Source organism: Ascidia mentula, chromosome 5, assembly GCF_947561715.1.
Source record: "Ascidia mentula chromosome 5, kaAscMent1.1, whole genome shotgun sequence".
NCBI classification, from domain to species: domain Eukaryota; kingdom Metazoa; phylum Chordata; class Ascidiacea; order Phlebobranchia; family Ascidiidae; genus Ascidia; species Ascidia mentula.
The window spans coordinates 3,612,678-3,640,558 of NC_138570.1; the positions used below are offsets into that span (position 1 = coordinate 3,612,678).

Sequence of the window (27,881 nt, forward strand, 5' to 3'; positions counted from 1 at the left end):
TCGGAGCTGGGAGCGCTAATTATACGGACTGTGGTTGGAAGGATAAACGTTTGTGACTATTTGTGGTGTAATGTAAAACATCTGTATCTCAGTACCACGCAGTGCAGATGTTTGTTTCAACCCGGTATTGGTTGCATTGTTTTTTTACACGTCTGTTTGGTAGATTCAGCGCGGCCACCTATGTTATATTGCTGTGTTGCATTTTATCATCAAACTACGTAATTCTGAAGATCCGAAATAGGTTATTTATCACTGAAGTTGGTCGGTGCGCGGATAGGCTAAAGTTAATAAAAATAAATGAAAGTATAAAATTCATCTCATGAAATTTTAATGGACGGTTTATTGCATACAGAGCAGGTGCTGTAAGCGCACTTGGCAGCAAACGCTAGCACGGAATATTAAGCAGCTGTTCTTATTATTTTCAACGGAAACCAAATTTAATACGTATTGCTATTCTATATTTCACAGTGGTTTGTAACGATTCTAAATAGCAAAATGCACAAAGATCAACACAAAATTTAGGCACCCTAGAGCGATGTCAAAATCATTTTCTAGGCAGCGTTATAAATGGCAACATTACAGTGTACTTGTCCGGGCTTCCGACTTATACGATATCAGAAATACACTTCAACCAGGTTCTCGTTCAAAATGCGGCAACAGCACGAAACGACCAGCTCGCATTAACTCCCAATATACATCTACGCTGCATGTAACATTGTTTCTACACCGCCCTGCACTACACATACACCGCAATGAACTGGTTTGCAGATAGCGCGGCACAAATTCAATATCGCTGCTATGAAAAGAGGCGTTCCCTTCCAATTTTGGGCTAACGTTGATTGGAAAAGAAAATAAATAACCGCATTGATGAAGCGAGAATGAATCTCATATCAGCCTATTTCAATCTTCATTTCCGCTGACTTTGACGTTAATCGCAAACCACAAGGCGATGCGAAATGTGACAAATTCATGAAACTAATGAAGCTCGATAGAAAATAAACAAACATCCTTTACCGCCAACTCGATTACCAGAAATTGACAATTGATTGCGAATTACTGATTTCCCCGCACAAATGTCATTCTGCAAAACACAAACCAACGTCCCTTCGTCGAATGCGAATTGGCGCAATCAGTTTCCCACAGAATCCATTTAAATCTGAGGGACCAACATTGGAGAGCTCTATGGCCGGAAAGGCGACTCACGCCCGAGAAGTGGACACAAAAGCGTGTTAGCAACTCGAGTCGGCCGCTGCGACAAGAAACGGCGGCACTGCGCTTTGATATCACTGTGTAAAGTATGGCATTGTGTTATCTTGAGGATATGCGTAAAGGGGGTTTGAAGCGAACGTCGCGGAGCCGTTCTATTGTCGAGGGTTGCATGGTGACGTAATTGTTTATTTGGGACCTTCCTCAAACAACGGGGAAAGTTATTGTGGCCGTCCGGTGATTAATGAATTGCGCTACCACACATCCTCTGCTACAGTTTTGCTCAGTTAGCTGGCAAATTCACGTACCACAAGGCTTGTGTTTATGATATTTCTTGTGCAACGTCAATAATCCACAACAACAAACATCGGCTTTTGACCAAATACGCCAAGTTTATTTTTGAGTTAATTTAAGGCAAAGTAAGCGCAAGCAATAAAACAGCACGCCGTTGTACAAACCAAACAATGGCCCCCGACTTTGGACGAAAAGGCCCCCAGCAGGGGGGAATGTAAACACGTGTAACGAAATGCGAGATGAAAAGCGTACGAGATTGGTGCTAGTCCAAAAGGCGCGTTAACGAGGTGTCGATGTATCGCTTATCGCCTCCAGCGGCGAGATCAAAAGCTTCCAAGGGACAAAATTTAGCGGGAAGGAAATTGTTAAACGACCATTGTAGGTATTTAGTGCAGTGCCGCAAAAACGGTGGTGCGGTTTGTAGCATTACGCTTTAAAGCTGGACCATTGGCCCGGTAGTAAAGTCTCGGCATTCCATCCAGAATTTTTTACGTTGAATCAATTGCATGGACGTATGGGATTAATTCCATAAGCAAGTCTTACTTGCTTTTTGTATTTCACCATGCCTAACTATATTGCCAGCGTGCAAACCACCTTTAATTCATAATATCGACCGGACGATGAACCCCGGGTAAACAAAACCCGCCTTATGAAAGCAAATGGCTGCTTTTATAATATTTACGCTAAAGCCGAGCAACGCTTCAGGAATAATCATGTTGTGATAAGCCTAGACCGACCTTTCGGAAAAGGTCCAATGTACGCAACAGAGCCAAAAATAAACAGGCGCTGACAACGATAGACACAGCAGTATATATATTTAAATCGAGTTATGCGGCTTGTGGTCAAAGGTATTTAGAAACCCGTCACATTTACCATACGATATGTTACGTGGTGAATTTAATGGGGGTTAAAAGGATAGATGTAATTTACTGAGAAATTCTTATCTGCTTCTGGTGACGACTACCCTACGTTCTGCACACATTACGTATCACAATCAATTTTGCGGTCCATTTCCTGCGATACGTCAATGTCTTTTGCGAGGGACATGTGCCAATTCTTGAGGTGCTTTCTTAACTCTGGCTCAGAAATCTTACCTTTGCATTAGACTATCATGAGTGACTATCATGTGCATCAAGCAAACGAGCCATAACAAACCATGAGCTGCAATTAAAGTACAAACATACCTTATCTTTACATTAAAAACTTTAACAATCAAAAGAGCCTCCATATATCTGCGTTCATTTCTACCTGTGGAACTAGTCCTTTGCTGTGCCCGACACAAACGCACCTCTCATGAGCGCCCACAGAGAATGAACAGCGCGCCTTGTCGAGCTTTGTGGAGCCCTGTTTTCCGACCATTGCCGCATGTTTGAATTATGACGTCTCGCTGGGCATCGCTCGTTCTCGACAACGAGACAAAAGAGCAAACTAGCTCGCTTTGAGACCGACCAGTTTTCGGTTCTGAACCACTGAAGTCTCAAGGCTTACACTTGAAACACGAAAGCTGTATCTTCGAACTGCCTGCAGATTAAATTCAAACGCCCGCCTTTTAATTCTATACAACTGCTGAGAGCGAAAATATAATTAGAGAAGTTTGACCTTTTTTATCGAATGCGATAACCTGAATGCCTGCAAAACGTACTGCGCGCGAAAGCGGTCGGTCGCTAGCTTTCGGAACAAAATAAAACGCTTTGCGACCTTCTGTCGGCGTCCTCCCAATGTAGAGAGAGCTATCGAGCGTCTACGCAATCTCGTCACGGCTTCGCTATTCCCTAAAGTTCATATTGGCAAAGGCGCTGGGCACCGCTGGGCTATTTGGCAGCTTTTCCAGTCTTGCGAGGTTTGATTTACAGCTGGCAGATAAACACGTCCCCCGCTTATTACCATGCTCTGCGACTGTCGTCTTTAAACACACCACAACGCACACCACAAGGAAAGGGTTCTTTGATTAGTACAGTGATTTCAATAAGCTGTATACGCCCTTTAGTTGGTGACATCGGTGGAACGTGGAAGTCTTCGCCATGCTATTTCGCTGACAAGATCGTTTCAAGTCACCAAGCTGCACTGATGGGAATTTGAAGGTCAAAACTGTGGCCCTGTCTGCAACTCACTGAAACATTGTTGGCGCTGTTTGCTTGTACCATGCTGTTATCGCAAAGGTTGCCTAAAACATCACTGACGCTTCCTCTCAAACCCGGTGATGGTTGCAGAGGGAGACGAAAGGCCGATCTAGTTTGCCAGGAAGATATTTGTTAATGGAAATTAAAAGGCGGAGGTAGCATTAACAATAGCCAACAAACGCTCCATTTAGCAAAAGCCGCGAAAAGGCTACGGAAGAAACAAAAGTTCACGCTGAAAGACAAGGGCCTCAAGCGCGCATGTATTAAAGCTGACAAGCGGAAGTCATGGGCCAGACATGCGGCTCTGCTGGCGAAGAGTATCGGTGAGACGAAAGCAAAACATCTTACATCCGGAGCAGACCAGCGTTTGATGATTGGCTCGAAAATCGGGCGCGAGGCGTCGTTAAAAGCCTATCTAGACATGAAGTTGTTGAATCGGACATATACCGCAGCAGCGCGAAAACCTCGCTTGCCCCATTACGCCATAACAATGCGGCGGTGAGGAACTTTACTGGCAGAGAACAAAGCAAGGCACTGTGCCGAGCAAAGGGTTTGTTAGGTAAGCTTTTCGCTGATGTGACGTAAGGGTATTCCGGAGAATGTAGGCGCGCAAAAACGTCTTTTGTCACGCATGATTGTGTTTGCCAATGCCGGTGAAACGCCGCAGCTGTGCAAGCTCGTTTACTCGGTAAATTGATCCAAGATAAAGCGGTGGTTGTAAGGTTACAGACACGGACTGTAACAAAAAATGGATGACCTCTCACATCAACCTTGTAACGCTTCGACGCTTCGTGAAGTAGCAACTCGTGTGGTTATGCTGAATTAAAAAGCAATTTAGCCGTTTGGTAAAGCGATAAGTGTACGAACTATATCTTTTTTATTATCACAATGAGCAACTAAAGACAGCTTCATCAACTTGCAACGAACTGAACTAAACATACAAAGTGACTGTCCAGAAAAAAAAACCACAAATTTAATATCAACCTTGCCCGTTTTGCTTTACTCCACCCCAGTATATATGCATAAATAGCCTTTCTTTTTCCGCGCAGCTGCAAATCGCACAAATCCCAGGTCATGTTTTTTATGACCGGGAGTTCCGCCTAATACCGCATCCGCACCTCATTGTTCGCCGCTCTCTCGAGTATCGAAAACCAAACTGTGTCTGTTTCGAAAAAGCTGTAACCTGAATGCGCCCCCGTAAAAGGGATTGCGACCTACACACTTCTGACTCAGAGTTCTATTTCAACACGTCACTGCACATCATCTAACCCGGTGGAACCGTTCGGATACCTTAACACTCACGGATGTAAACGATGTACCCGCTCCCATTACCCAACAACAAGTGACACTGCACAACATCACGTAATACGATTTCGTGACCCAGTGTGGATATGTTCGTCTATTCAAAGAGTGGTGATATGCCACAGCTCTTGAGTTTTGCTGCTTATTGCGATGCGAAGAGTTTCCGGGAATTCATGCCGTGCAGAGGACCTATACTGGACCATAGGGCAATTATAGAACGGTGCAAATTGTATTTAAATCGAGCGCTGTTATTGAAGTGGTTTTCGTGGCTTATGAAGTCCACATGTGTACATAAATGATGTACTAAAAACGCCCCTGCACTTATGCGCAAGTTGAAAGTGTACGTGACGGCGACTTTAGCAATACCAAGTTTTCAAAAAATGGTTGCGTATTTGCAGTGATATTCGCGTTGAAATTTTCAAACGGGAAACACTGGCGGAAGTTTCGCTGTGGTCCAAAAAATGCGAATCCGTTTCTTCCGGCATGTTTGTTTTGGGTCGCAAAACTAAGGGTGGTATTTGCCAATACAGTAGAACCATTGCACAACCGGCAATTCTAGCAGTAAAACCGAAGTGCTATAAAATCCCAAATCAAACAGACCCATAAAACACCAACAATTTTACAATGGAACCCCCAGCGAAACAATGAGATTCCTTCATGGGCATTTTCCACACTACAGAATAGGATTGCGGGGCTGCGGTTTGAACACACCTTACGCAGCTACGACCACGAATTGCCGAGAAATACAACAGAGCTAGTGCGTGATTCACCGTTCCGCTATTCGTAATGACGTGACCGAAAATCGACAGGTCGCTCCACTATAACAGACATCTTTTGTAACTTGTTTGTCTGCGCGGCATCGTGACGCTGCAAACGAGACTACGAGCGGATCGACCAATCAGCGCGCTCCCCGGAACACGAAGCAACCAAAAGACGGTCAGAAATTTGGGCGTAGAAGTTTGCGGTGGAAATCCGATTTGGCGGATTTGCGGGTATGTGTAGGTAATTACATAATGTCAGATGAAATTGTGAAGTAAATTGCGAGTGTACGGTCTGATTTAAATATCTTAGTGAGATATTTGCACATCGCACAAATACAGTTGCGCGAAGCACAATCGTAGATCCAATGCCATTTGCTTCTCTGCTGTCGAATCACAAAGCATACAAAATGCTCTGCAGCTACCGAAGCGGCTGCAATAAAAATCTGTCCCAAACTTGCCCTGCTGATTATGGTAAGCGTTCCAACCTTAATTGTACCACGTGATTGCGTTGATGGACAATGACGTCAATGGGTTTAGGTGAAATTGTCAAGTCATTGAGCACGTGTCAGGATTAAAAGCCTAAGACGCGCCTTGAATCCAACTGGCAATGGACACGGGATTGTGGCCAAGGAAAGAGGCTTTGACTTCACGTTGGAAAAGCTCGTTTAAATACAAGTATTTGGTGAACTTTTAATGCAGAAAATTGTCACGCAACTTCTGCAGCAGATTGCAACTTTATAAAGAAATGCTGAAAATCGGTTTGTTTCATTTTAATAGAATAACTTATTTGATAATCTATTTTGTTGTCTGCATGTAACTGCGTGTCCAAACGACCAGTGGAATTCAAACACTACTTACCCTCGCAGATTGCTCAGATACAAAGAAGAATTTTCTTGAGAGTCGATTTGGCAAAAGTTTCCTTGTACAACTGGCATTACAGGCAGCCGAAAGTGGGACGGGTTTAAATTTACATTTTTTGGATTTTCGGTCCGGTTGCGCGGTTGCGAAAGTGCGCCATGCAAATCAAAACTACGTCTCAAACGGAACCGAGGATATCACGTACCTGAGACGCTGCTGGATTTCTTCAAAGAGTGGCCTCATTCCGGGATCATAGGACCAACAACTGGAAAAAAAATACACGTGTTATATGTTGTTTTAATCTTGTCAGTCGCGTCTAGTTTTAACAAGACTGATAGCCAGCGCCATCTTGCGGTAAATGCAAAGGGCCCTACATATACAAATGACTGATTTATAATGTTTACCATTCTTACCTTAACATGAGGTGATATAAAGGCGGGGGACAATTAGAGGGCATCGCTAGCCTCTCGCCAGCCTCTATTTTGCCGATGACGTCATTGTTCTTCACTCCTTGGAAAGGTTTGATTCCCATCATGAGGATTTCCCAGCAGCACACAGCTGCAATGACAATTGTGGGTTAATTTACATTTTCACTTTTGCCGGCTGCCGGGTATACTGCCATACCTAAGTAAATTAAAGAGCAAATTTACTAAATAGTATAGACTTGGACCAGCCGGCAGAATATTACGTTCGGGAAAAAATCAAAGCAGATTGGCATATTACCGAACATCCAAACGTCGGTGGCTGTTGTGAAACGGCGGAAGTTGATTGACTCCGGGGCCATCCATTTAATAGGAAGCTTGCCCTTGGAAGCTGCACAAACAAAATTGGTTAAAGGTGCGGCTTAAAACTAAACGAAAACATCAGCAACTTGTGATGAGTTGGGAGCAGACGAACAAAGGCACAGTGTAATGGTTTCACACACCTGTGTAGTAGTTTTGGTTTTCCATATACCGCGAAAGACCGAAATCTCCTAATTTGACGCAGTCAGGTTGTGCTACCAGTATATTTCTAGCCGCTACGTCCCTGCAGGAAAAATTAGTGTTAGAATATGTAGAATATAGAATTAACGTAAGGGTGAGTCGAAGTTTTCCAATATTTCACTTCTTGAACACATCTGTATCCGGACCCCATATTAGCTGACCCGCAATACAGATATCAGTGCAATGTGTTGCATATTTAACAAAACAAATTGCAAGTATCTACAAGCTTTCTTAAAGGGCTGCCATCGGTCACTCCGCAACCAAATGGTTTATTCTAGTGATGCACCGAAACAGCTATTTTTATATTCGGCCGAAACCGAATATTCGGCAAAAGTTGCCGAATTAATTCGGCCGAATAAACCGAAACTAATTTTGGTATCCATCTCTTTCAACGCAATAAATTTAAACAAAACATGATGTACTGGATTGGATCTAATCCTATCATACAGCCTTTTTGGCGCTTAAAGAATAACCTCGACTTGTTCCAACTGCTATAACTTGATTTTTATCATTTCTGTGAAAATAAACAAATGAAACGAACACAATCCTACAGTTTAAACAAGGATTCTAACCTTTTCTAAACTTTGCGTATCAGCGTTTTATGCAGTAAAAAAGTTTCGGTTTCGGCCGAATTTTGCAGAAATATTCCGCCGAAACCGAATAATTGCGAAAACCTTAGTTTCGGCCGAATAAATTCGGCAAACCGAACTTTCGGTGCATCCCTAGTTTATTCGTAATCACCTATGCACGAATCTGTGGCGTTCAAGGTAGCACAGGGCTTGACTAAGTTGGTAAGTATATGTGATAAGCATCGTCATGTCGAGACTGTGTTTGTTTGTTTGGAGGTAGGAACGCATCTGAAACGCATAAAGTCAGATTAGAAGACAATGAAAAGATGATGAACAGTGAACACATGAGGGAAGTATTTTTAATAGTGTTGTATGATTTTAGGTTGCATTTTTGAGGTTGGGGGGCTCACAAAATACAATACGGCAAAACTATTATAAATGCGAAGATCGCAATCTTCTGAAACTTAAGTGAACATTTTAATACCCACAAATAGACACTTTTTATTTATATATGATCAAGTATTTACAAAAGCTGTAAAATTACCATTCGTTCGTCAATCTAGCCAAGAAAACAGAAACAAAACAAGCTACATAAAGCTGTACATGCATTATAGAATGTGTTAGAAACAGAAAGATCACCTCTCCATATTTACAGAACTCCATGACCATCCAAACAGGGTGATCCGTACAAACTCCAATCAGCTTGACGATATGGGGATGGTCGAATTGTCGCATGGTGCCTACGGTAAAGGGTCACATTTAAATCCACAGGTAAATTATAGTTTCCCGAATGTTAGGACATGATGATGACTTTCAAATATCTGTACATCGTTAGTATTTAGTCATAGGCCGGGGTATAGGTACAAGCTGACACTGTTATGACTAAGATTATTTAGGTCTTTGAGCGGAATAAGTGCAGTTGCATCATTTGCGCACACTTAATTCGAACATTTTAAAGTGACGTGAAAGTGTAGGTCATCCCTTGATGTCCCAGACCAATCTAGTACGAATAAACGGTGAACGATATCGCGTGGACAAATGCCTTAATCAAGCAAGACCATGGTTACTTCAACAAAATCAATTTTGGCTGTGATTGTGAGCGCCAGGAGCACAAAGTTTTTCTCAAAATCAATTGCTTGCAACAACAACATTATGATGTTGTTTCTACTTACGAGCTTCATCAAGGAGTCTATCAGCGACACCTTGCGAGTCTTGGCCGTGGAATTTGCACGTTTTTATGGCAACCGGCATGTCCTGTTGGTCCCGAGTGCTGTAAAGTGAAAAGTATACAACATATGGAAGTAATTCTTCGGAGAAAATCTTCACAAAAAGTACAGTGAGGTAAGCTAGAATAGAGCTTGGAGCTGACATTCGACGACACTTGTTGTCATGGTTGTCAAAGTTAGGGCGAAATTGTAAACTTTTGTTTGCTTTGTATGCTTTGTACACGATAACAAACCGATGTGTGCCTTAGGAACAACTTGTTTTTAGTACAATTGAGGTCGCGTTTCGCCAGTGAGGTTGCATGGAGAATTGTAAAATGCACAAAATAATGATCGGAATTAAAACTGAAAATCGAGATTGTGGACAAACCTGTATATTCCTTTGTGTACATCCCCGAACTGACCCTCACCGATCGTCGTAACAACTTGAATATGATCACGCGGTATTTCATAATCGTTTTCTGTAATGAAATCCAAGATCTTTTACCGAGATTTTACAGTTTAGTATTTGCCAGGTCTGCCTGATTCGCAGTATACCGTTGTCTCGTCGTGGCAATTTCTTTCATTGTGTACTTTGGGTAGAGATATTGATGTAACGCTGGCATAAACTACTTTAAAACCAATACAAGTATTCGTATTCGAATCTTAATCAAGCAAATGTTGTCTCAACCGATATTAAAGTGAGTTTTAACTAAACTGCTCGATAATCAGAAATGTGAATTGGTTGCAAATTACGTTGAACTAAATGCAAAGCCACGGCACCGGCCATTTCAATGCACAGATAGTCAGCATAAAAAACACATACCTCTGCTGTTCATATCTTCCGAAATCTCGGCGTAGTCATCAGTATCTGCGAGAGGAAAAGACATACGGTTACGAGGGTCGTGAACAGTGACTGGAGGCAGAGGCCTCGGGTCGCTTAAACGTTTCTTTGGAGACTTGCTAGTGTCCGAATTGGTGCTGGCCCGCGCGCGTCGACTCGACCTAAACTTCCTGCCCGATCCGCCCGTGTCCTTCGCTTCCGCACGCTGCGTAAAGAGTGGCCTTTTGCTGACCGAAATCCTCGGCGTGGGCAGATTCTTACGCAGTACCGGCTTTAACGGAGGCGGCGTAGGTACTGCGACCTCTGTGGGGACTGTAGAAGGCACAACATGGCCTATTTTGCTGCTGTGGGCGCGGTTGTAGCTTAATGTTCTTTCAAGTGTGTCCAAATGCCCTTCCTTGTCGGGGCCACCAAAGTCGTCCAGCAACTGGTTGAGTTCAGTCAATTTCTCCACCTCGGTCCGTGTATCGACTTCGCGTTTTCGTTTGTAAACTGCAGACACTTTTACCGGAAGGTGTCGAATCGAGTTGATGGGGCGACTGTTCGGAATGGCATAGTTGTGTTTGTCGCACTTTTCTTGGTACCAGGGCTCGACCACGGACACCGAGCTGCCAGGTACGGTGGTCAATGAACCCCCTCCGGTATTCCCATCGGAGTAAGTCTTTCTGACCAGTTCGGGACTCGTTTGTCCTTCATTTCCAAACACGCTACAGTAAGAGGCGAAACTCTCGCCTGTAAGGGTGCGTTTGAGTACAGGAGAGTGGGGAGGAAGGTCGGATGCGGACGTGTTGCGCCTTGGCAAAGTGGCGGAGGCTGAGAGGGAACCTGTCTTCGATGGAGAACCGGAACTTTGGCGTCTCGGCGGAGCGGACACATTGAGTTGATTGTAGCGGACTGTAGCTTTCATGGGGCCGGTTGCAATTGGACTTTCGGCAGCCAGAAAGTCCGGCGGAGTGGTCGGCGTGCTGCGTAGAGTACTCGATCTTGAACTTAAATCTGAACCGCCGTCTAAGGAAGACAGAGTGCTGGTTGAAGGCAAAGCGGGCAGAGGTGAAGTCGGTCGTTTGCTTCGGTCCATGTTGGCTTTTACGTCCAAGTTGAGGCGTTTGTCGAGAGGGCGCTTGGGAAGAGTTCCAGACCTCGGTTTCCAGAATGCGTAGTTGCCGAGCTTTTTCCGAAGTTTCGACGGCCTTTGATCCCCGCCACTGCCTTCGGGCGTTCTTTTCTCGTCTTCGAAAGTGGAGTAATTGTACGGAGAGCTTATTCGCGTCGGGGAACAACACAAAAGACTCGGGGAGCCCCCTTCCTCGAATGAAGAAGCGTTGCTGTGGACCAACGGTGGACGAGAGGTCGGGGTGGCTCCCTGCACCATGCTGCCTTCGATCTTCTTGCTCACAACTTCGCTGATAGCGAGCTCCACGTATATGTTCTCTGCTTCGGGGGTCGAATCAAGCGCGGATTCGCGCAACGTCGGTTTGGCGCTCGACGGCGGCGGAGGTGGAGGTGGAGGCGAGGGGGTGGTGGTTTGGGACAACATAGACGGCGTTTTCGTGAGAAACCGGCGGTCCAGACTCATCGATCCGTCGAACTTTCGCGAATCCAATCGATTCGGGAGTATTCCGGTCATACCGTGGCGCAGCGTGCTGCTGCTTCCGGTGCTACTGGTGCTGTATGTAGGCTGCTTGGGTCGTTTACGGAGAAGGCTCCCAGGATACTGGCTGTAGTTGGAAAGGTTCACGCCCATGCTGGTATAAATGGAGGCCTCGTCGTCTGCGTCTCGTGATTCGTCCAGTGCCGCCACCAGGTTCGGATCGCTGGCGTTTCTACGCAATGACACGAGCGACGAAGACGAATCGGAAACTGAAAGTGCTTTGATTGGTCGTTTCGGAGTCTCGCCCGATTCTGATTGGCTGTCGGAGGAACTCAATGACGACCGACTGCTGCCGCTGCTGTTGTTAGAATTGGTCTCGTTGTAGTTCATGTACACGTTGGTTTCGTCGTCAAGGTCATCGGTTGATTTCCAAGGTCGCGGCAAGCCAATACGATCAGCCAAAAGATGTTGTTTCACGCTGGACCGGCGTCTTGGAAGAGTACAAAACGCCCCGGCTGAACTGAGGTCCATGTACATATCTTCATTGTCATTATTATCGATTGTGTCTTTGGCGAAAGCTTCATTTTCGACGGGTCCACTCGAGTCAACCTGTTCGTTTTCAGCCAAGTCATCGAGAGATTTGCAGGATCGACGACGGAAAAACTTGGAACCGAAAGAGGATTTTTTCTTCACCTTTGCGTAAGTGGGGGTTGCCGGTCGCGCCGTTTCCGTTTCCATAACAATCAGTTCTCGAATTTCGGTGCTCTAAGCGTTAGCCTTACAATGGGTTCTAATTGCAAGCTACGTAATCCAGGAGTTTCGCTGCTTCTATCAATGCGTACACTTATATACTATGCAGCTAGAACTGAAGAACAAGTATACCAAAAACTTGTAACTACAACTATGCGTCTATGAAATGAACCCAATTGCTATAAAACGACACAAAGCATAGGTAACCAACGTGACAAAGTCCTGCCTTCCAACAGCCAAAATCTCTCCACACAACTACCCCGCGGAGAGTACGTCAGTGGGGATTAGAACACACTGAAGAATCTCGCAGACGATTTTGAATGGAAGGAAACGGATTGGAAGAAGACGAAATAGGATTAGTCGCGTGCCTTGCAGTGCGAATAACCCCAAAACATCCGGACGTGTTCCAACTCTGGCTACCAATTGGCATCAATGGACCTTACAAGGCTACACAGATCGGGCAATGAACCAAGCATGTTGGAAAACCATTTAGGGGGACTAATATCAACGTACAGAAAAGGGTAAAAAGTGGTCCCAAACGACGCTTTTATAAATTCTTGAACGTTTGCCCTTTTGACTGTCAAATAAGTTTAAAGCTGTTGTTGTGCTTATCGCATTCAGTAAAATCTGATTTGGGATGACTTTTTGTTGCAAGGTGTTCAATAATCCGAGTAATTGAATCGATTTTGTCTACAGGCTGTCATCAACAATATTGGTATCAAAATAATGTTTTTTTAAGACAAGCGCATAAATCCTACAGAATACTCGAAGAATGTAATGAACGCATACTACAAATGTTTTTCGAAGCCTACTACTTCATGGGTTTATTAGCGGCACATATAAAGCAGACATGATTTGATCACCCGCATCATTAGTCTACCATGTATACCCAACACTCCACTCCAACTAACAACAACTTCTATTTAAAGCACGGCTCACGTTCAGGTAACGTAAGATTCATGGTGAGAACTTTCACAACATTCAAGGTTCTAAATCGGGTCGTTAAGTAACATAATACGAGCTGCGGCGGTTCAACGCAATGGAACAAATCGCCCATTAACGCTATGGACACTTTACCCGATGCGAGGTCGTAAAAGTTAGAAAGTTGTGGTTTCCTCTATGTTACTACCGTAAAGTACAGCATGAGACGATGCACACTAGGTCGAGTTATAGGTCGTTAAAGGCACGTCGAACACGTGGAAGGGTGGACAGCTTCGGTGGGCGGATGCCCTCGACACGTTAAACGACAGATTGCGAGCGCTGCATGGCCCGGGGGCATTCTATCTGGCTCTGTGTGGCCATACACTGGATTAAAGTGAATCATACGTGCAAGGGCTTGGGCTATCAAGCATCTCAAGTGCTTTGGCAGAGTAAGGTTAGTTTTCAGTTGAAATAGGTGTTTGGGGGTTAAAGCTGGAAAGAGGCACAGGTAAAATAGTTACACTTTGGGGCTAGTTATACCGGTAGACATACGTAAGTTTCTTAAGCATGGCGTAAATTCCAGCGTCATGTATTTAGTTCCAGTACAAAGTTGAGTATCTGGTAACAACATATTTTAGGAAAACAGGTGGGAACAATTAGGAACATTTCGGTCCTTACATCCGGGCTATAGTGAAATATTTCGGCAGTACTGAACCTACATGACTTAAACAGTACTGAGTCAGGATGTGTCTGGAGATGTTTTCGCCAAAATATGCATGAAAATAGATTTCCTTATAAATTTGACGCCAGATTTAGAAGATAGGGGGTGGACGCACCATTTCTATCATAAACAATACAGTATAATATCGAAACTGTTCCAAGCATTACTCAGTTTTCCTGAAATAAGCGGAAGTGATGTAGAAGACTTTACAATTCGTTGCTGACGCTACCAGGCATAATATTCGATAAATTCAGAGCTCAAAAGCTTTTGTCAGAAGAGATTTGTTTATTAAAGACTTTACTTTACTCAAGGCAAAATGTTTAACATTATAAAGCCATACAACATATATCCATTGCTAAACAGAACATTCACTTAAAGGCATGGAGCTGAGAAGCCGACCAGTAATTTTCAGTGCCCTGTCCGCCGTATGGCTGTTGGTGGCGATTGCACCGGATTTGAAACGTGATATTGGGTTTGCTGATGCGGCGGTAACCGCGTGCCCCTGCAGGTATTGCGGAGATGCAACCTATTGTCACAACATGGGACACAACATTGTACCGATCGGTTTGCCGGATCGAAACGTAAAAAGAGTTCTGCTATATGGGTAGGTAAAAGATGTCAGCACCCCAAAACACTTTACATGGCATGGATGTAAATGCGTATGATACAATGGCTGTTTATCTCGTAAGGTAATTTGTCCTGAATGGAGCTCGCGAAATTTTTTTTTAATTTTTTTTTTTTTCTCTTCAGAGAGAAACTGTACTTTTTCCTTAATTTTGCTTTTAAGCTGTTGTTCTAACACAAAGGCCGCAATAACGCATCATGGTAAATATGTGACGTGTATGAACGTGGAAAAATGTCCCCACGAGTCGAAATTACACATGTTAATCTATTAAAGTCTGCGTCGTGTTTACATTTTCGTTCCAATCCTTCCAAAGAATATAAAGCATAGTCGAAAAATGCAACACAATGGTCAGTTTTATCAAATACCTTTACCACCATATGATAACCACAACATATATACAGGAATAACATCACTGCAATATACGGGGGCGATTTTCGTGGCATGGTACATCTCGAGATGTTGGTTCTCAACAACAATATGATACGTAGCGTGGATGCTGACGCGTTCGAAGGCCTTATTAAACTACACAGGTTAGTTATATGCCTTATTTTGTACCCTGTATAATAAGCATGGGCCCGGGAGGGCATAAGTAACACCAACACAAAAATAAAATAAATTGTTCCATTATTAATCTACAAAATGAAGTTTAGTCACAAGTTATGGTCGTATATGTTTGAGGCTATTTTGGATTGCGTCATGTAAATAACTCGGCAGGCTATCTTGACCAAATAAGCGCTGCTCAACGAAAACAAGCGATAACATCACAACAGAGGCTTAAAACAACAACGAAATACCCGTTTAACTTGTATTGGTAACTACCACCACAATTTGTTCACGCATTTAACGACCGTTGACGTGTCTTCTTAAACGCCATTTCCTACAATGCAAAAATAGACACTCACAGCCCTACAGAGCTTGTTTTCCAAGAACCAGTTAACTGAGCATGCCAACTATCTCCTCACAGTCTACACCTAGAGTACAACCAAATCACACACATCTCTGAAGGAACCCTTAGAAACCTGCCAAGAATCAAGAACCTGTACTTGGACCACAATAACTTGGCTACTTTTCCTGGTGAGTGCATTAGACATAAATCTGCCGGGCTCGCTATACGTCGGTGTGAACAAAGTCATTTAGTCGCCGTGAAATTGCTCAGTTTCCTCTCAAAATCGTCCGACTGGGTTGCCTCCAGATAGGCACGTATAGGACGGCAACGGTGCAGGGACAACATTTCGCAATTAGATACACTTGCCCAGACCGCCATATACGGCTTAGTCGAAGTTTTCTGATGTCAAATGCCCCAGTTTGAATAGAACCACATGTTATGAATCACACCAAAGACCTATATACCGCATAAATGTTAATGCCAGACAAACTGCATCAGATAACACATCGTGTGCGTACAGCATACAGTATACGGCAGTCGTGTTAACTTAGCATAAATTACTTCTAAGGCAAGTTACCTTGAATATGAGTCTCTTCATCATCTAGCAAGTTTTTCTTGACCGTCGAATAGCGGCTCGGCGGAGTCTTCGGCAAAGAACCTTTTCTGATAGTCGACGACATTTTGCGGTCGATTCTCGCCAGTTCTGTGAGCATCTCGGAAAAACTACCCCCTCTCATAGTCATATAGTCACCCATCACACTTTTCCCGGTACAGTTTCCGTTTAAAACTGCTCCAAGGGCCCGACTGCGGGCACGAACTCGTGTTCTGACATCTAATAAACAATAAAAGTATTCGCAACCTATCGGCCCGTCTGCCTCTCAAATGACCGCACGTCAACAAAACTGCACAACTGGGTCTCTGGAATAACAACAGCACCACCTTACAATGCGTAAAGAACCACTGACGTCACACGCAAGTTTCGTCTCCTGTGCTCGCAGCATTAGCATTGAGGGCCCGGGATCATGCGGTGACTGGTTGTCGGGGCGCCCAGTGGACAACAGAGGTTTGTCGGGTAACTAGAGTAGGTTGGCGGCTGCCGTTAAGGTGGACAGAAGACAAGGGTGGATGACGCACTAAGGACGGAAGAGCAACAAAGTGAATACCTGCTCCTGTCACTTGCATGTTTATTAATAAACAGATCTTGGTAGACGAGGAAGTTTATGGGGGTGGAAGGGTCATTTGGCAGTGAAAGTTACTAAAAATTCAAATTGAAATTTAGATTGTACGATTTTAGCGTGCAAAAGTCATGCTGTTTTATGACACATGTATTTTGAAATGATTGTGAACAAAGGACAAAACCGCGGGTCGGTTTTCGGGTGTTTTGATTGGACCTTTGTAATACTCTGTGTATTCCAATAAAACCTTTTGTGTGCGGACGATGCGATTGTAACAAAACCAAGTTAGTTTCTAGTAGTTTTCCGTGATAACTGCGGCCGTTATTTCTCCAACCCCTTCTGCGCAGGCGACATACCGTACTTGCACCGACTCGAGAAACTCACACTGGCCGACAACAGCATCACCTCCATATACTGGGCAAGCTTTATTCAACTCGACCAGATCAAGTCGCTCACGCTGTGGAAAAATCCGCTGCGTTGCAACTGCAACACCCAGGAGATGAAAAGGTGGGCGACACACAATATTTATAGCGCTTGTAAACAACCACCCGGCAACTGATGACGTCATTATATGCAAAGGTGGTTTAAGTCTACCTCCAGCGGACGAGCGATCAACGACAAATCGAACGCTAGCTGGTGCCCGCAAGCAAATAACTGCACTTCGCCTAAAATCTTATCGGTAAATATTGAAAATCGCAAGTACAGAACACGAGTATTTGAAGTGATTATTTTTCTGTACCAGATTGAACACATTCGCAATGACGGGGCTTTCCCCGAAAATGTGTACATCACCAACGAGCGGGCGATGTTGCATTGCAACGTCACGGGCTCACCGGCGCCTCTCGTGGTTTGGCAGACCAAGACTGCGGGATTCGTCTTCCCGTTCAAGACAGGGAGAATCGAAGTACTTTAAATTTGTAATACGATTGTATACATAGCATAGGGCGTCTAAAACCTTGGACATGCGTCGAGATGCAAACAACAACTGCTTATGTTCAGGCTTTTCCCAATGGGACACTGGTGGTGTCGAAACTGGCGAAGACCGACATGGGAACGTACGTCTGTCACGCCCAGAGAAGTGGCCGAGGCGGCAGTGATACAACCATGAAGACTCTTTTGTTCGTCACTGACGGAGTGAAGCCGCAAGCGATTCCCAAGAAGGTTAAATTCGAGGTAAAACCTCATGTAATACAAACAGCTATACGACAAAATGTGGACTGGTTATGTTGAGCCAACAGTGAACCCTGCAACGTTCACTCATACACATTAAGTTGTCGCTGTGTTCTATAGAGGCAAGTCGATGGGAAAGTAGACCTCGTTTGCGACGTTACCGGAGTGCCCAAGCCTGCCATCTTGTGGCAGCATTTGGAAGGCGGGGTTTGGTTCGACGCCGAAAACGTAACAGGGAAACGATTCAAGCTTTCTCGCGAGGATACGAGGGCGAAGCTGGTGATCGAAAAACTAACTGTAGAGGACGGAGGACAATGGAGATGTATCGCTCGGAACAACCAAGGTGATGCGCTGATATGATGAAATAATCATCCGGTTATTATTACATCACAAGAGTGTTTCGACATGACAGTCGCCGTGTGATTCACAACATACTAATAATCTATATTTATTCAGGTTCGGCGTTCGGTTCGATAGACTTAGTGGTGCAAGCGCCCAAGATTACTGACATCACCGTTATAATCATCGGCGCATGCGCAGGAGCCGTGTTCCTCGTGATTGTTGCCGTGGTAACAGCCATCGCGTGCATCATTAAGAGGAGGCGTGGTCACAGCGACTTGAAAAAGGGCAGAGATCGAAAAATCCAAAGCTCGCCGCATGAAACCGATTCATCTGAACTTGAATGGACGCAAGAGAAAGGACAAAAAGGAACTGGTAAACGAGAGAAAAGAGAAAAAGGGGATGAGCAAAATAAAGAAAAAGGGGAAAGTATCATACGAGAGAGGCAGGACAAATCCGAAACAAACACAGACAAACTTGGTAAAAACAATCCTGCCTTTTCTCAATCCGAACTCCCACAGCCATACGAACACGAGCCCGAAGTGAAAGGATTTCGTTTGTAACACGGAATCAATACAACAAATATTGTGGTTACTGTATTTGCTTGTCTTCTTTCATGTAATCACGAGTGTCTTCAATACAATCTATGTTTTCCACGTTTTTCTTTGAAGCAACATTTTATCTGATATTACTTTATCCCCATCGCTAACCTCGCACGAAGGTCAGGCCAGCACCAACTAACTAGTTCATCAAAATATTCAACTGTATTAACGGTAGCAACCGAAAATGAACGCATTGCTTGTACTGACTAATTTAAAAACTAATGGACGTCATGATAAAACATTGCGTAAATTGTGTTCATTTTCGGTTGTATAAATGAATCTGTAGCAACCAAAAGTGAATGCAATTTACTGCAAATATTTAATTATCAGCACAGCCATCGATTTAAAATTAACAATCGATACAAGCAACACCACAGATTGCGTTCATTTTCAGTGGCTCGAACCAAAACGAAGCTCAAAAATAAGTTACCCGACATGAGTCCATCTCTCCTGGCCATACTGGCATCCCTGCGGGAGAGACTCCTCATCGGACTCGCCTCCACCGTAGCACCTCCTCCGCTCCCACTGTCGTTTTCAGGAGGAGGAGGAAGTTCTCGCTTGTTGAGCTGCATCAGGTGAAGAGTATAATTACAGAGGTATTTTCGAAAAAATTATAAAATAGAGAGAACCTATTTGGGACACTTGAAAACGAGCAGCCGTATGGAAACGAATTTAAACTGCTTTATATAGAATAGATTGAGCCCTTTAAGACTTTGCTTAACTACGTAGCGTTAAGTGAGGAAAATCATATGAACGGGAAGAGAAGAGTATTACATTGACCCAAAACATCGTAATTGCAACGGAATACTCGCTTTCCTTCGTTTCCACGGTAAGGAATATATTCCCAATCATGTCGCGTTACACGTTGAAATTGCCATGTTAAAGAACCTTGAATGTTTTAAAAAAAAAACTGACCGGCAATACAATGAGACTGTGTTCAGTGTTGTTGACGATACGGCAATATCCGTCTATCAGGTCAGCGATATTTTCCGCAATCGCCAGGGATGGTGCGGTGATGGTTAGTGGCTGAAATGAACAAGAGGTTTAAAATAGCCTCTTACACTTAAAAAAAACTTGCCCGAATAACTAGCGAAGCTCATAAATGAGTGTTGTAAAACACAACAAAACGTAATTTTGACAACAAACTGCGGGGTGAGCGGAAATAGTAAGTGGCTGAATTCGCTCATACACGTTTAAATATCTCGAGTAAAAAGTGGATCAGATACTAAGCGGACCTATGGGGCATCACAGGGTCGTAACGCTCAAGATAGGTTAAAGGTTTCATCACTTCCACAACAAACCGCCAGCGATTAAGTACAATAAGCAATAGTTCAACACTTCCTGTTTGTGGTGCCCACCTCCGCGACAAACGTAAAGACCAAATATGGTAAATTGCTGTTTGAATTCAATGCAAAACAAAAACGTTAACACGTTGTGACGTGGTTAACCATACATGGTAAACCTCGGAAAATATTTCATGTAAATGTATGTAGAAAACGTCCTTCGTACAATAATCAGCTATTCTAGCGATGATTAACAAAGGAGTATCCGAAAATTCATGGTATATATATAACTTAATACAAACTATGTAAGTGTTTGTCTTAAACCCACGACTATATTTTTAGTCAAAGTTACACATATCCGTACTCACATCGTTGGCTCCCTGTATTTTAAGCAACAGCGTTCCTTTCTTAGTGGGGTCGCTTGACGAATCTGTTTGGATGGACATCACCTGCACATGCACGCCAGCTATAAATTATCTATCGAACATTCGCGAACTAAAAGCCCGCTGCTGCATTTTTGTCAACACAAAACAAAGCAATAAGAGGTAGCAGAACTGTGACAGAAGGGTTCATATTTTTATCCGGCGTTGACAACGTGACGTTTCAGGGCGCATATATGTTTACGTTTCGTTGCGATGTGAATATGAAATACAGGAGCTGTGCGGGAGTTTTGTCTTAGGAGGTTTCTTGGTGAATGGCGTGGTGCCAGACACACAACAACATTTTGGGGTGACAATTTTTACAGAAACCTATGGTGTTAGGATTAAGACATTATTTGATGTTTGGACAAATTTTATAATTTTGTTATCATTGAAACAGTAAAGTTTGCAGATAAGAAGGCAAAACAAATAAACTAAAGGTTTCCGGTTAAATCGCGTTCATAGCGGGTATTCAAGATTCACATATCTCTTTTGTTAACATTAAAGTGCAAAACACCTATTGCTATAACTAGTTAACGAACACGTTTTACCATTACCCGACTTAACAAAGGCAATACAAAGAATCGTCATGAGCCAATTTACAGGATTAAATTGCAGCCTCCATAGGCCTGACAGCAGCACTAGCCTTGCATGTGCTGGCGGATTTAGCAGTTAGCCCACGAGCAGTTACGTCATCGCATCCTGTCGTGTTCCGCAGCTAACACCTGACGTCACGCGTCGTGCCAGCAGGTTGAAATCGGGCGGCAACCTATTGTTTACGGGCCCAGCAAGCAAATTGTGAGGTGTGACATTTACCGGGCGAATCGCACGCATAATTCCGCGGTAAATTTTGATAAATCGTGATGCACTGCAAGCTAGCACGCCTGGTACGTGTTTTTTTATGTAGCTTGGGTGCAGTCTCTTCACCTGGTGAAATTCAGCTAACACAGTGGGGGTAGCGCCTTTGTCCGTCCAATAACTTATGCCGTCCTCCGGTCCAATCACCAGCTCCACCGCCACACTCCAACCCGTCTGTGACGGAAACAACAGCCTTTATGACACATAGTGGAAATTGTACGCAGAGATAGTTCTACTGTATCTCATGGAACTATATACATGACGCAAGTGTAATTTGCTTGAAGAAGCAACACAGGTGTTACGAAGGAGAAATAAACACATTTGTTATTTTGTTGGCTGCTATTGTTATTTGATCCGGCGGCTGCAACCACCCGTACGTGGATACGGACATAGAGATTATGCAGGAAAATTGGGCATGATACAATATGCTTATGTAGTGCAGCTAAAAAGGGATTGAAAAATGTAGGTAAAATAGCCGTCCGACTACACATTGACAAAACTTTGCGAGTACAAAAATGGCGCAATCATCGTTCCTTCCTCGGTAACTGGAATATTAGGTTCTAAAGTCCCGTTTAACAAAGTTTCGAGCACAAAACATAAAATCGAACGCCCCGTATCAACACACACGAAACCGAAACCCTCCACCGCCCACTGACACACGTGAAACCCCGACCGGTAAACACTTACGCCCAGCGAACACCCGAACATCTCTTGATCGAAGCGGGTAATCTTGCGGAGGATGTCAAAGAATCGGAACACGCATTGTTGTTCGGTGAAATTGGCGATGTTCCGGAATTCCCTTGAAATTGCCTTGCGAAGATCGCGAGCCCGCGTCGTATCCACCACTGAGTTGGGGAAGAATTTGCGCAATCCGACATCCCGCCTGGAAAGAAAAGCGGAATAAATTTCATGCTTGGTTACACGTGGCAGAAACTTGGTCGACAGGTGGAAAAACGTGTAATTCGCTTGTGTCAGGCAAATGTAGTTTATTCGACCAAGCGAAAAGGTACAGATGGAGTATATTCAATATTTTTGCAACGGTTTGTAAACTGTGGTTACAATTATATAAACCATTTTAATGAAAATTACATTTTCTTTGCATGCATAAACGACGCATAAAGTAGAAAATAGAAGTATATATATATATATATATATAAAACGTATATACAATAGAACAATTTTTAATTTTAGAAAAAAAATGTCCGGTGATGCAATGACGTTTGTTTAAAATATCTTAATTTCAATTACTCGAGCAGTTCGTAGTTGGACTTCTTCTCAAACACGTTTGAAGGCATGTCCTTGAAGGAGCGCCGGATCTCGAGGCAACCCAGCTTTATGGCAGTTTCGTGTTCAATCTTTTCAGCTATCACTTCAAGGTAGTCGCAGTACACCTGAAAATTCAACCGATTTTCAGATTGCCATGCGTTAAACGGGTACTACAAAGCTGCAAATGATGGAACTAAGCGTAGATTGAAAATTCGAGCCGTGCCAAGGATTAGATACATTTTAAACTCTTCTGGTTAAAGTTCGGGAAATGCGGGTTGCAATTCTTGCAATTTGGTTTCTTTAAAGACACAAACGTTTAATTCTTTTGGTCATAAACCAGTAATCACCACTCGTCGGGACTTAACGTCATAGCTATTGAAACCGAGCCATTACATTTAAAGCTTGTCTCTATCAATAGCATTATATTTTTGCATGAAAACAGTGTCATGCGATGTTATGAAAACGCTGACTTTCTAACCCTTATGGGGAAAACGTCTGTATTTACTGCACTTGGCCAAAATGACCTTTAGTAACCTTAATATGTCACAATCAACACTGAAACCATGGTTACATGTATATAGGCAGGGTTAATTTAGGCTTACCTGTGTGTAGTAATAGTAGAAAGAGCTCTTGTCGCGATCGTGCATGTCTTGTGGATTTTTCGGTAAGTAACGAACCCGAAGTTCGTATCTGCAGAAACGAGTAAGCTTATACGAAGTAACCCAAGCACACTAACTTACAGGGTGTAGATAAATCTTATCACTAATTGCGTCATAATCTGTAGAAACTGAAGTGGGTGTAGTCTAAGAAGTTGCGTATAATTGCCAGGCGTCAAACACAAAAAATTTAGGAAGAACAATAGCGCGGAAAGGAAGAAGTTTGAAAGTCCTAAGCAGTTGTTTTTACAAAGTTTAGTTACTTATATATATTTGTTATTTGCATATATTTGTTATTTGCATATTTTTAACATAATTTGTAACTGACACATTGAACACAATTTGTTGTCATTTTCAGCATAAATATCTCCAATTATTTCAGTTTAAACCCAAGTTGACTCCTTTAAAAACCGCAGGCTCGTCTGCAAATAGGCAAATTAGCTTGCACAGATCACCTGCATTCAGTTGGTTCCAGTCGGCTGTAACGTTCCTTCACCTCCTGCATAGTGAGGTTTGGGTGCAGCCAGAACACGTCGCCAGTGGGAACGTGACGTAAACGGAGACCGAAGCAGTTTGCGTAGAAAAGTCCCTCCGGATGAATGCGGCGGGTCACGGCTTGAACGATACCCTGTAAATAATGCGGGAAGGTTAATACATTTGAGATACGGACTGGGGTTTATTTCGTACAGTTCAGGGGGTGATAAGGGATATCTCGCAGCATTACTTTGATTTGATTATATAATCGCTTTAGCTGGGGAGTATGGGGTTAAAGTTGCCAAAAAATGCAATTAATCACAGCGCCGAAAGATAAAATTTTGAGAAAGCGGGATCTGTGGTCAGATTTTTGGCCGACAAAGACTTACGTTTTGAATAAGCGATGCTGACGAAAGTGAGTACGGAAAATGTATGTAAATATATATATATACATATATGTGTGCATGTGTGTGTGTGCATAAAAGTATAGTCCGAAGTCCCGTAATTACTGTTTTGTGTGAGCTGTGGTTAACAGCATAGACTATAGCAGCGGCCAGTTGGATTTCAATAACATATTGTAAATGCGCAAGTACACTCGCCCGCTAACTGTCCGTATTACGAGAAGGCAACAGTGTTCTTCCTGGCTGAGTACCCAACACGCCCAATCATAATTTAACTAAAAATAGCCTTGGTGTGATTTATTCGCACAACAGGTGGCTCGTCGTGATTGATTACCGCTGTATTAAGCTGATTAGTACAGGTATAGATTGCGGTTTAACGTATATTTGTGTATTAACGCAATCTCTTTGGCACCATTACACGAAAATTTGAATAACACAACCACAGTAGGCAAATGTAGTCGAATAGTCATTGTAAACCCTGTCGCAAGACGACGTATCGTTGCATAGATACTTCAATCTTGGCAAAGCAGCCCAAAGCGGCGTGTTGACAAGCAAATTTGGTCTGTTTTTGGTAAGGTCGCCACTCTAGGGAGGCGGTTTTGACCGGATGTCCCAACAATCACGTCACAGCCTTAATCCCCTGGCACGAAAATTGCGGCACTGAGAGGCGCAGATCGATATTGTCAATGACGTACGTCTAATCTACTTCCAACCACAGTTTCCAATCCTAAATTCCCATTATTCCGTGAATAGGACACCAGAGGCGTCGCAAAAGTTAGACGACCATTTGAGGACTCAAAAATGTCGTTGCAGCAGAGGGTCGTAATTTAGCGAGCGTAGTGTGTTTTGGTGTAAAGTGTCGGAACCGAATTTCAAAAATTTAGGATAATTCTGGCAAATGTTCTTCACCCACATTTTTACCTCAATAAAGATGGAAGGAGACGCGCTCTTTTTGCTACATACTTAATAACAAAAATTGAATAAATTTGTCACGTCCTACAAATTAAATACATTATACTTCCCAACTCGTTAAGAGAAGGCTGCAAGTCGCTTTCAAGCCGATAACTTACCCGAACATCGATGGGGTCTGTGTATTTGACGGTGCTCAGCGCATCGTTAAGCTGATGTACGGTGATGATGCTCTTCTCAAGTGTAGCCAGCTGATTAACCAAGGGTCTACGACAAAACATATGAGAGGTAATAATAAAAAGATAAATGACTAAAGTTTCAGGGCGGTCATTACTTCTCTACATATCTTCCCACCCACAAGACAAATTGTTTTGCAGTTAAGTCCTCAATCATTTGTTTTTACAGTTAAAAGTGGCACTGACGACTGGTATGCATGTGGTTAAGCAGACGCAGTTTTATTAGGCTTATAACCACTCGGGGAAGTGACTGACGCAAATCACTAGGTTTCGGGAGCGTAAGGAAGTATTGCAATCATTATGGTAATTTAACCACACCATCCTTATCACAGCGTGACGGTTTGCAGCAGTGGTTGTCAAAAGTTAAGGCCGCTTCCGAGTTTCAGGGCGTACTTGAGACAAAAACAAATCGTTCTGGTCGATTTATGCTTGGAACGTCGTTAAGTTGGTGGTCTAAAAATCTTTACAAGTGCGTTGCAAGAGAAAAAGTTTAAAGAACAACTGGATTACAGAAATCAATATTTCTAAAACCATAAGTTTTAACTAACGAGCTCACATATCGATCATGCAGCCACGTAACTTGAAATAACGTCATAGCACCATCCACACCAAAGTTATGATGAGACGAACGATCAAATTTTCCGTTCAATACCAGGGTATAAATAGCAAAAGCGACATTAGACGATGATTACATCACTCAAAACGCTTACGTGCTTATGTATATTTTATTAAGCTCGGAACGTTGCGGTTTGGGCATAAAGTGTACATTAAAAGCCACTTGCGGTGACTAAAATAATGCATATGGGCCATCAAAAAAGGACTGGTTAATTCAGCGATGCCTAATGGGACGCATATATAACCAATGGCCTGATGTTATTTCTAATTGAGGAAAATAATGAATATCTATATTTGCAAGCAACCAGCTATAAACACACACTGCGGTGAATGGTGTTCATGCACGGCATTTTTGTTTAGTGTTAGGTATGCAAAACGAATAGGGTGACTGCGGTTTACCCACGAGATTCGCATGCAAATCCCTGCAATGTCGGGACAAGTAAACCTATATGCATGTTTTCTATACGTCTACCGGTCTGAACTGTCTATGATTTCGTGACAAAGTGCGTCATTATCATATAGACAGTTTCTAATCACCGCACCACCCGATGACCGTTATCACATAATACAACAAGTGGTCCATCTACGTCAACAGCTGGTGTCGATATGATTAACGACCGAAACACAACCATACAATGAATACGTTGCTGATTATGCAACACAATACATGGAAGGTGAATGCAGTGCTTCCACGTATTGTGATATATAGATCGAAAAGCAGAAGCAATTTTACACATTACTTCAAACCTTAACGACAGGTGTGTAATTTATGCCATAGCGCATTAGGGCTATAGTGCTATAGCATACGCGAAATGCGCATATGCAACAATTTACACACAATAAATGTGCTTTACAAGTAAGACGTCAACATGTAAAACGCACTCTTTACAACTGTTACCAAAACAATGCTTGCCAAATACAAAAAAGCAACTATTTTAGATATACTACTGACAAGACTTCTCTTTCAAGCCTAAATTGTATGGTTAACCTACGTTAAACTCTCAAAACAAAGCGCGTATATATAGAATTTTGGTACAATTTCTACGCATGGGAGTTATATATGTTGTACTACAACAAGACACGAATGTGCGCCCTCGACGTGACATACTTGGGGTTTCGCGACGCAACCGGGGTTGGTCAAGGGGCATTCCGGTTGCGACATAATCGCTTTAGCTGGAAAGTACGGGATGATATTTGCAGGCAGTAAATTCGCCAAGAAATGTAATTAATCAGAGCCTCGATAGATAAAAAAGTTGAGAAAGGCTATGGTCAGACATACTTGGGATTTCGTGACGGTAGTGGGGGTTGTGGAAGAGGCATCCTGGTATCCGTTTTGCTGACACTCCAGTTGTCCGAGTCTTCCTGGAAACCTGCAGTTAAAATACATGATTAATAGGTTTACCATGACATGATCGAGAAATAACGTAAGGTTGAGGCAACCACTTTCTATATTGTGGTGTACTTTCCCAGTCATAGAAGGTCAATATCTTTTAGGCTTTTTTACTATAGTTATGCGAGGCTAAAATGACCATATACTTTACAAAGCAAATTCAATACCATAGTTTTCAAATAACGAGGGAATTGGTTATTAAAATATCTAGTTTTAAACTTGCTTTATGAAATAAATCCAAAGTCGTTTGTTCAACAAGGTTATATCTGTTTCTAAGTCTTTGTCGGCCATTAAGCTATCTGAAGATTTTATAACACACACTCTTATTAATTGGTAAAAAGTAAAATTTAACAAAAGTACCAATTGAATGGTAACCGATTCATGGACCCACAAAATGGCGAAAAGCATCACCCAAGAAACAGAAGGAGATGTATCAAATGCAATTGAAATAGCAA

At 43.0% G+C, this 27,881-nt stretch overlaps 2 protein-coding genes across 6 annotated transcripts in view; one reads left to right on the forward strand and one right to left on the reverse strand.

The window, feature by feature from the left end:
• The window catches only part of LOC145901690 (focal adhesion kinase 1-like), a 69,456-nt gene that overhangs the window by 20,629 nt on the left and 20,946 nt on the right, over positions 1-27,881 (reverse strand). For all 5 annotated transcript variants that reach the window (XM_082989454.1, XM_082989453.1, XM_082989452.1 and 2 more), the window contains 19 exons: positions 27,316-27,406; positions 25,347-25,452; positions 23,857-24,029; positions 23,348-23,435; positions 22,728-22,870; positions 22,167-22,362; positions 21,549-21,653; positions 20,571-20,651; positions 19,835-19,945; positions 19,350-19,485; positions 10,122-10,166; positions 9,687-9,777; positions 9,266-9,363; positions 8,733-8,833; positions 8,266-8,381; positions 7,467-7,567; positions 7,265-7,354; positions 6,955-7,099; positions 6,747-6,806 (listed from right to left, as the gene is read on the reverse strand). In XM_082989454.1, coding sequence (XP_082845580.1) covers positions 6,747-6,806; positions 6,955-7,099; positions 7,265-7,354; positions 7,467-7,567; positions 8,266-8,381; positions 8,733-8,833; positions 9,266-9,363; positions 9,687-9,777; positions 10,122-10,166; positions 19,350-19,485; positions 19,835-19,945; positions 20,571-20,651; positions 21,549-21,653; positions 22,167-22,362; positions 22,728-22,870; positions 23,348-23,435; positions 23,857-24,029; positions 25,347-25,452; positions 27,316-27,406 — 2,077 coding nt within the window. The remainder of the gene's footprint in view (positions 1-6,746; positions 6,807-6,954; positions 7,100-7,264; positions 7,355-7,466; positions 7,568-8,265; positions 8,382-8,732; positions 8,834-9,265; positions 9,364-9,686; positions 9,778-10,121; positions 10,167-19,349; positions 19,486-19,834; positions 19,946-20,570; positions 20,652-21,548; positions 21,654-22,166; positions 22,363-22,727; positions 22,871-23,347; positions 23,436-23,856; positions 24,030-25,346; positions 25,453-27,315; positions 27,407-27,881) is intronic.
• On the forward strand, positions 13,362-18,880 carry LOC145901554 (uncharacterized). Its single transcript, XM_082989281.1, has 10 exons — positions 13,362-13,425; positions 14,486-14,726; positions 15,149-15,277; positions 15,712-15,821; positions 17,156-17,315; positions 17,388-17,487; positions 17,551-17,712; positions 17,808-17,981; positions 18,099-18,321; positions 18,435-18,880. Exons 1-10 carry the CDS (start codon positions 13,362-13,364, stop codon positions 18,878-18,880), a joined length of 1,809 nt encoding a protein of 602 aa, XP_082845407.1.

Bases quoted from the DNA above. Each gene is read 5' to 3' on its own strand.
- LOC145901554 (XM_082989281.1), top strand. From the start codon at position 13,362: ATGTATACCCAACACTCCACTCCAACTAACAACAACTTCTATTTAAAG. The intron at 15,822-17,155 runs GTGAGTGCATTA...CCTTCTGCGCAG, and splicing joins TAACTTGGCTACTTTTCCTG to GCGACATACCGTACTTGCAC. The intron at 17,982-18,098 runs GTAAAACCTCAT...TGTGTTCTATAG, and splicing joins CCAAGAAGGTTAAATTCGAG to AGGCAAGTCGATGGGAAAGT.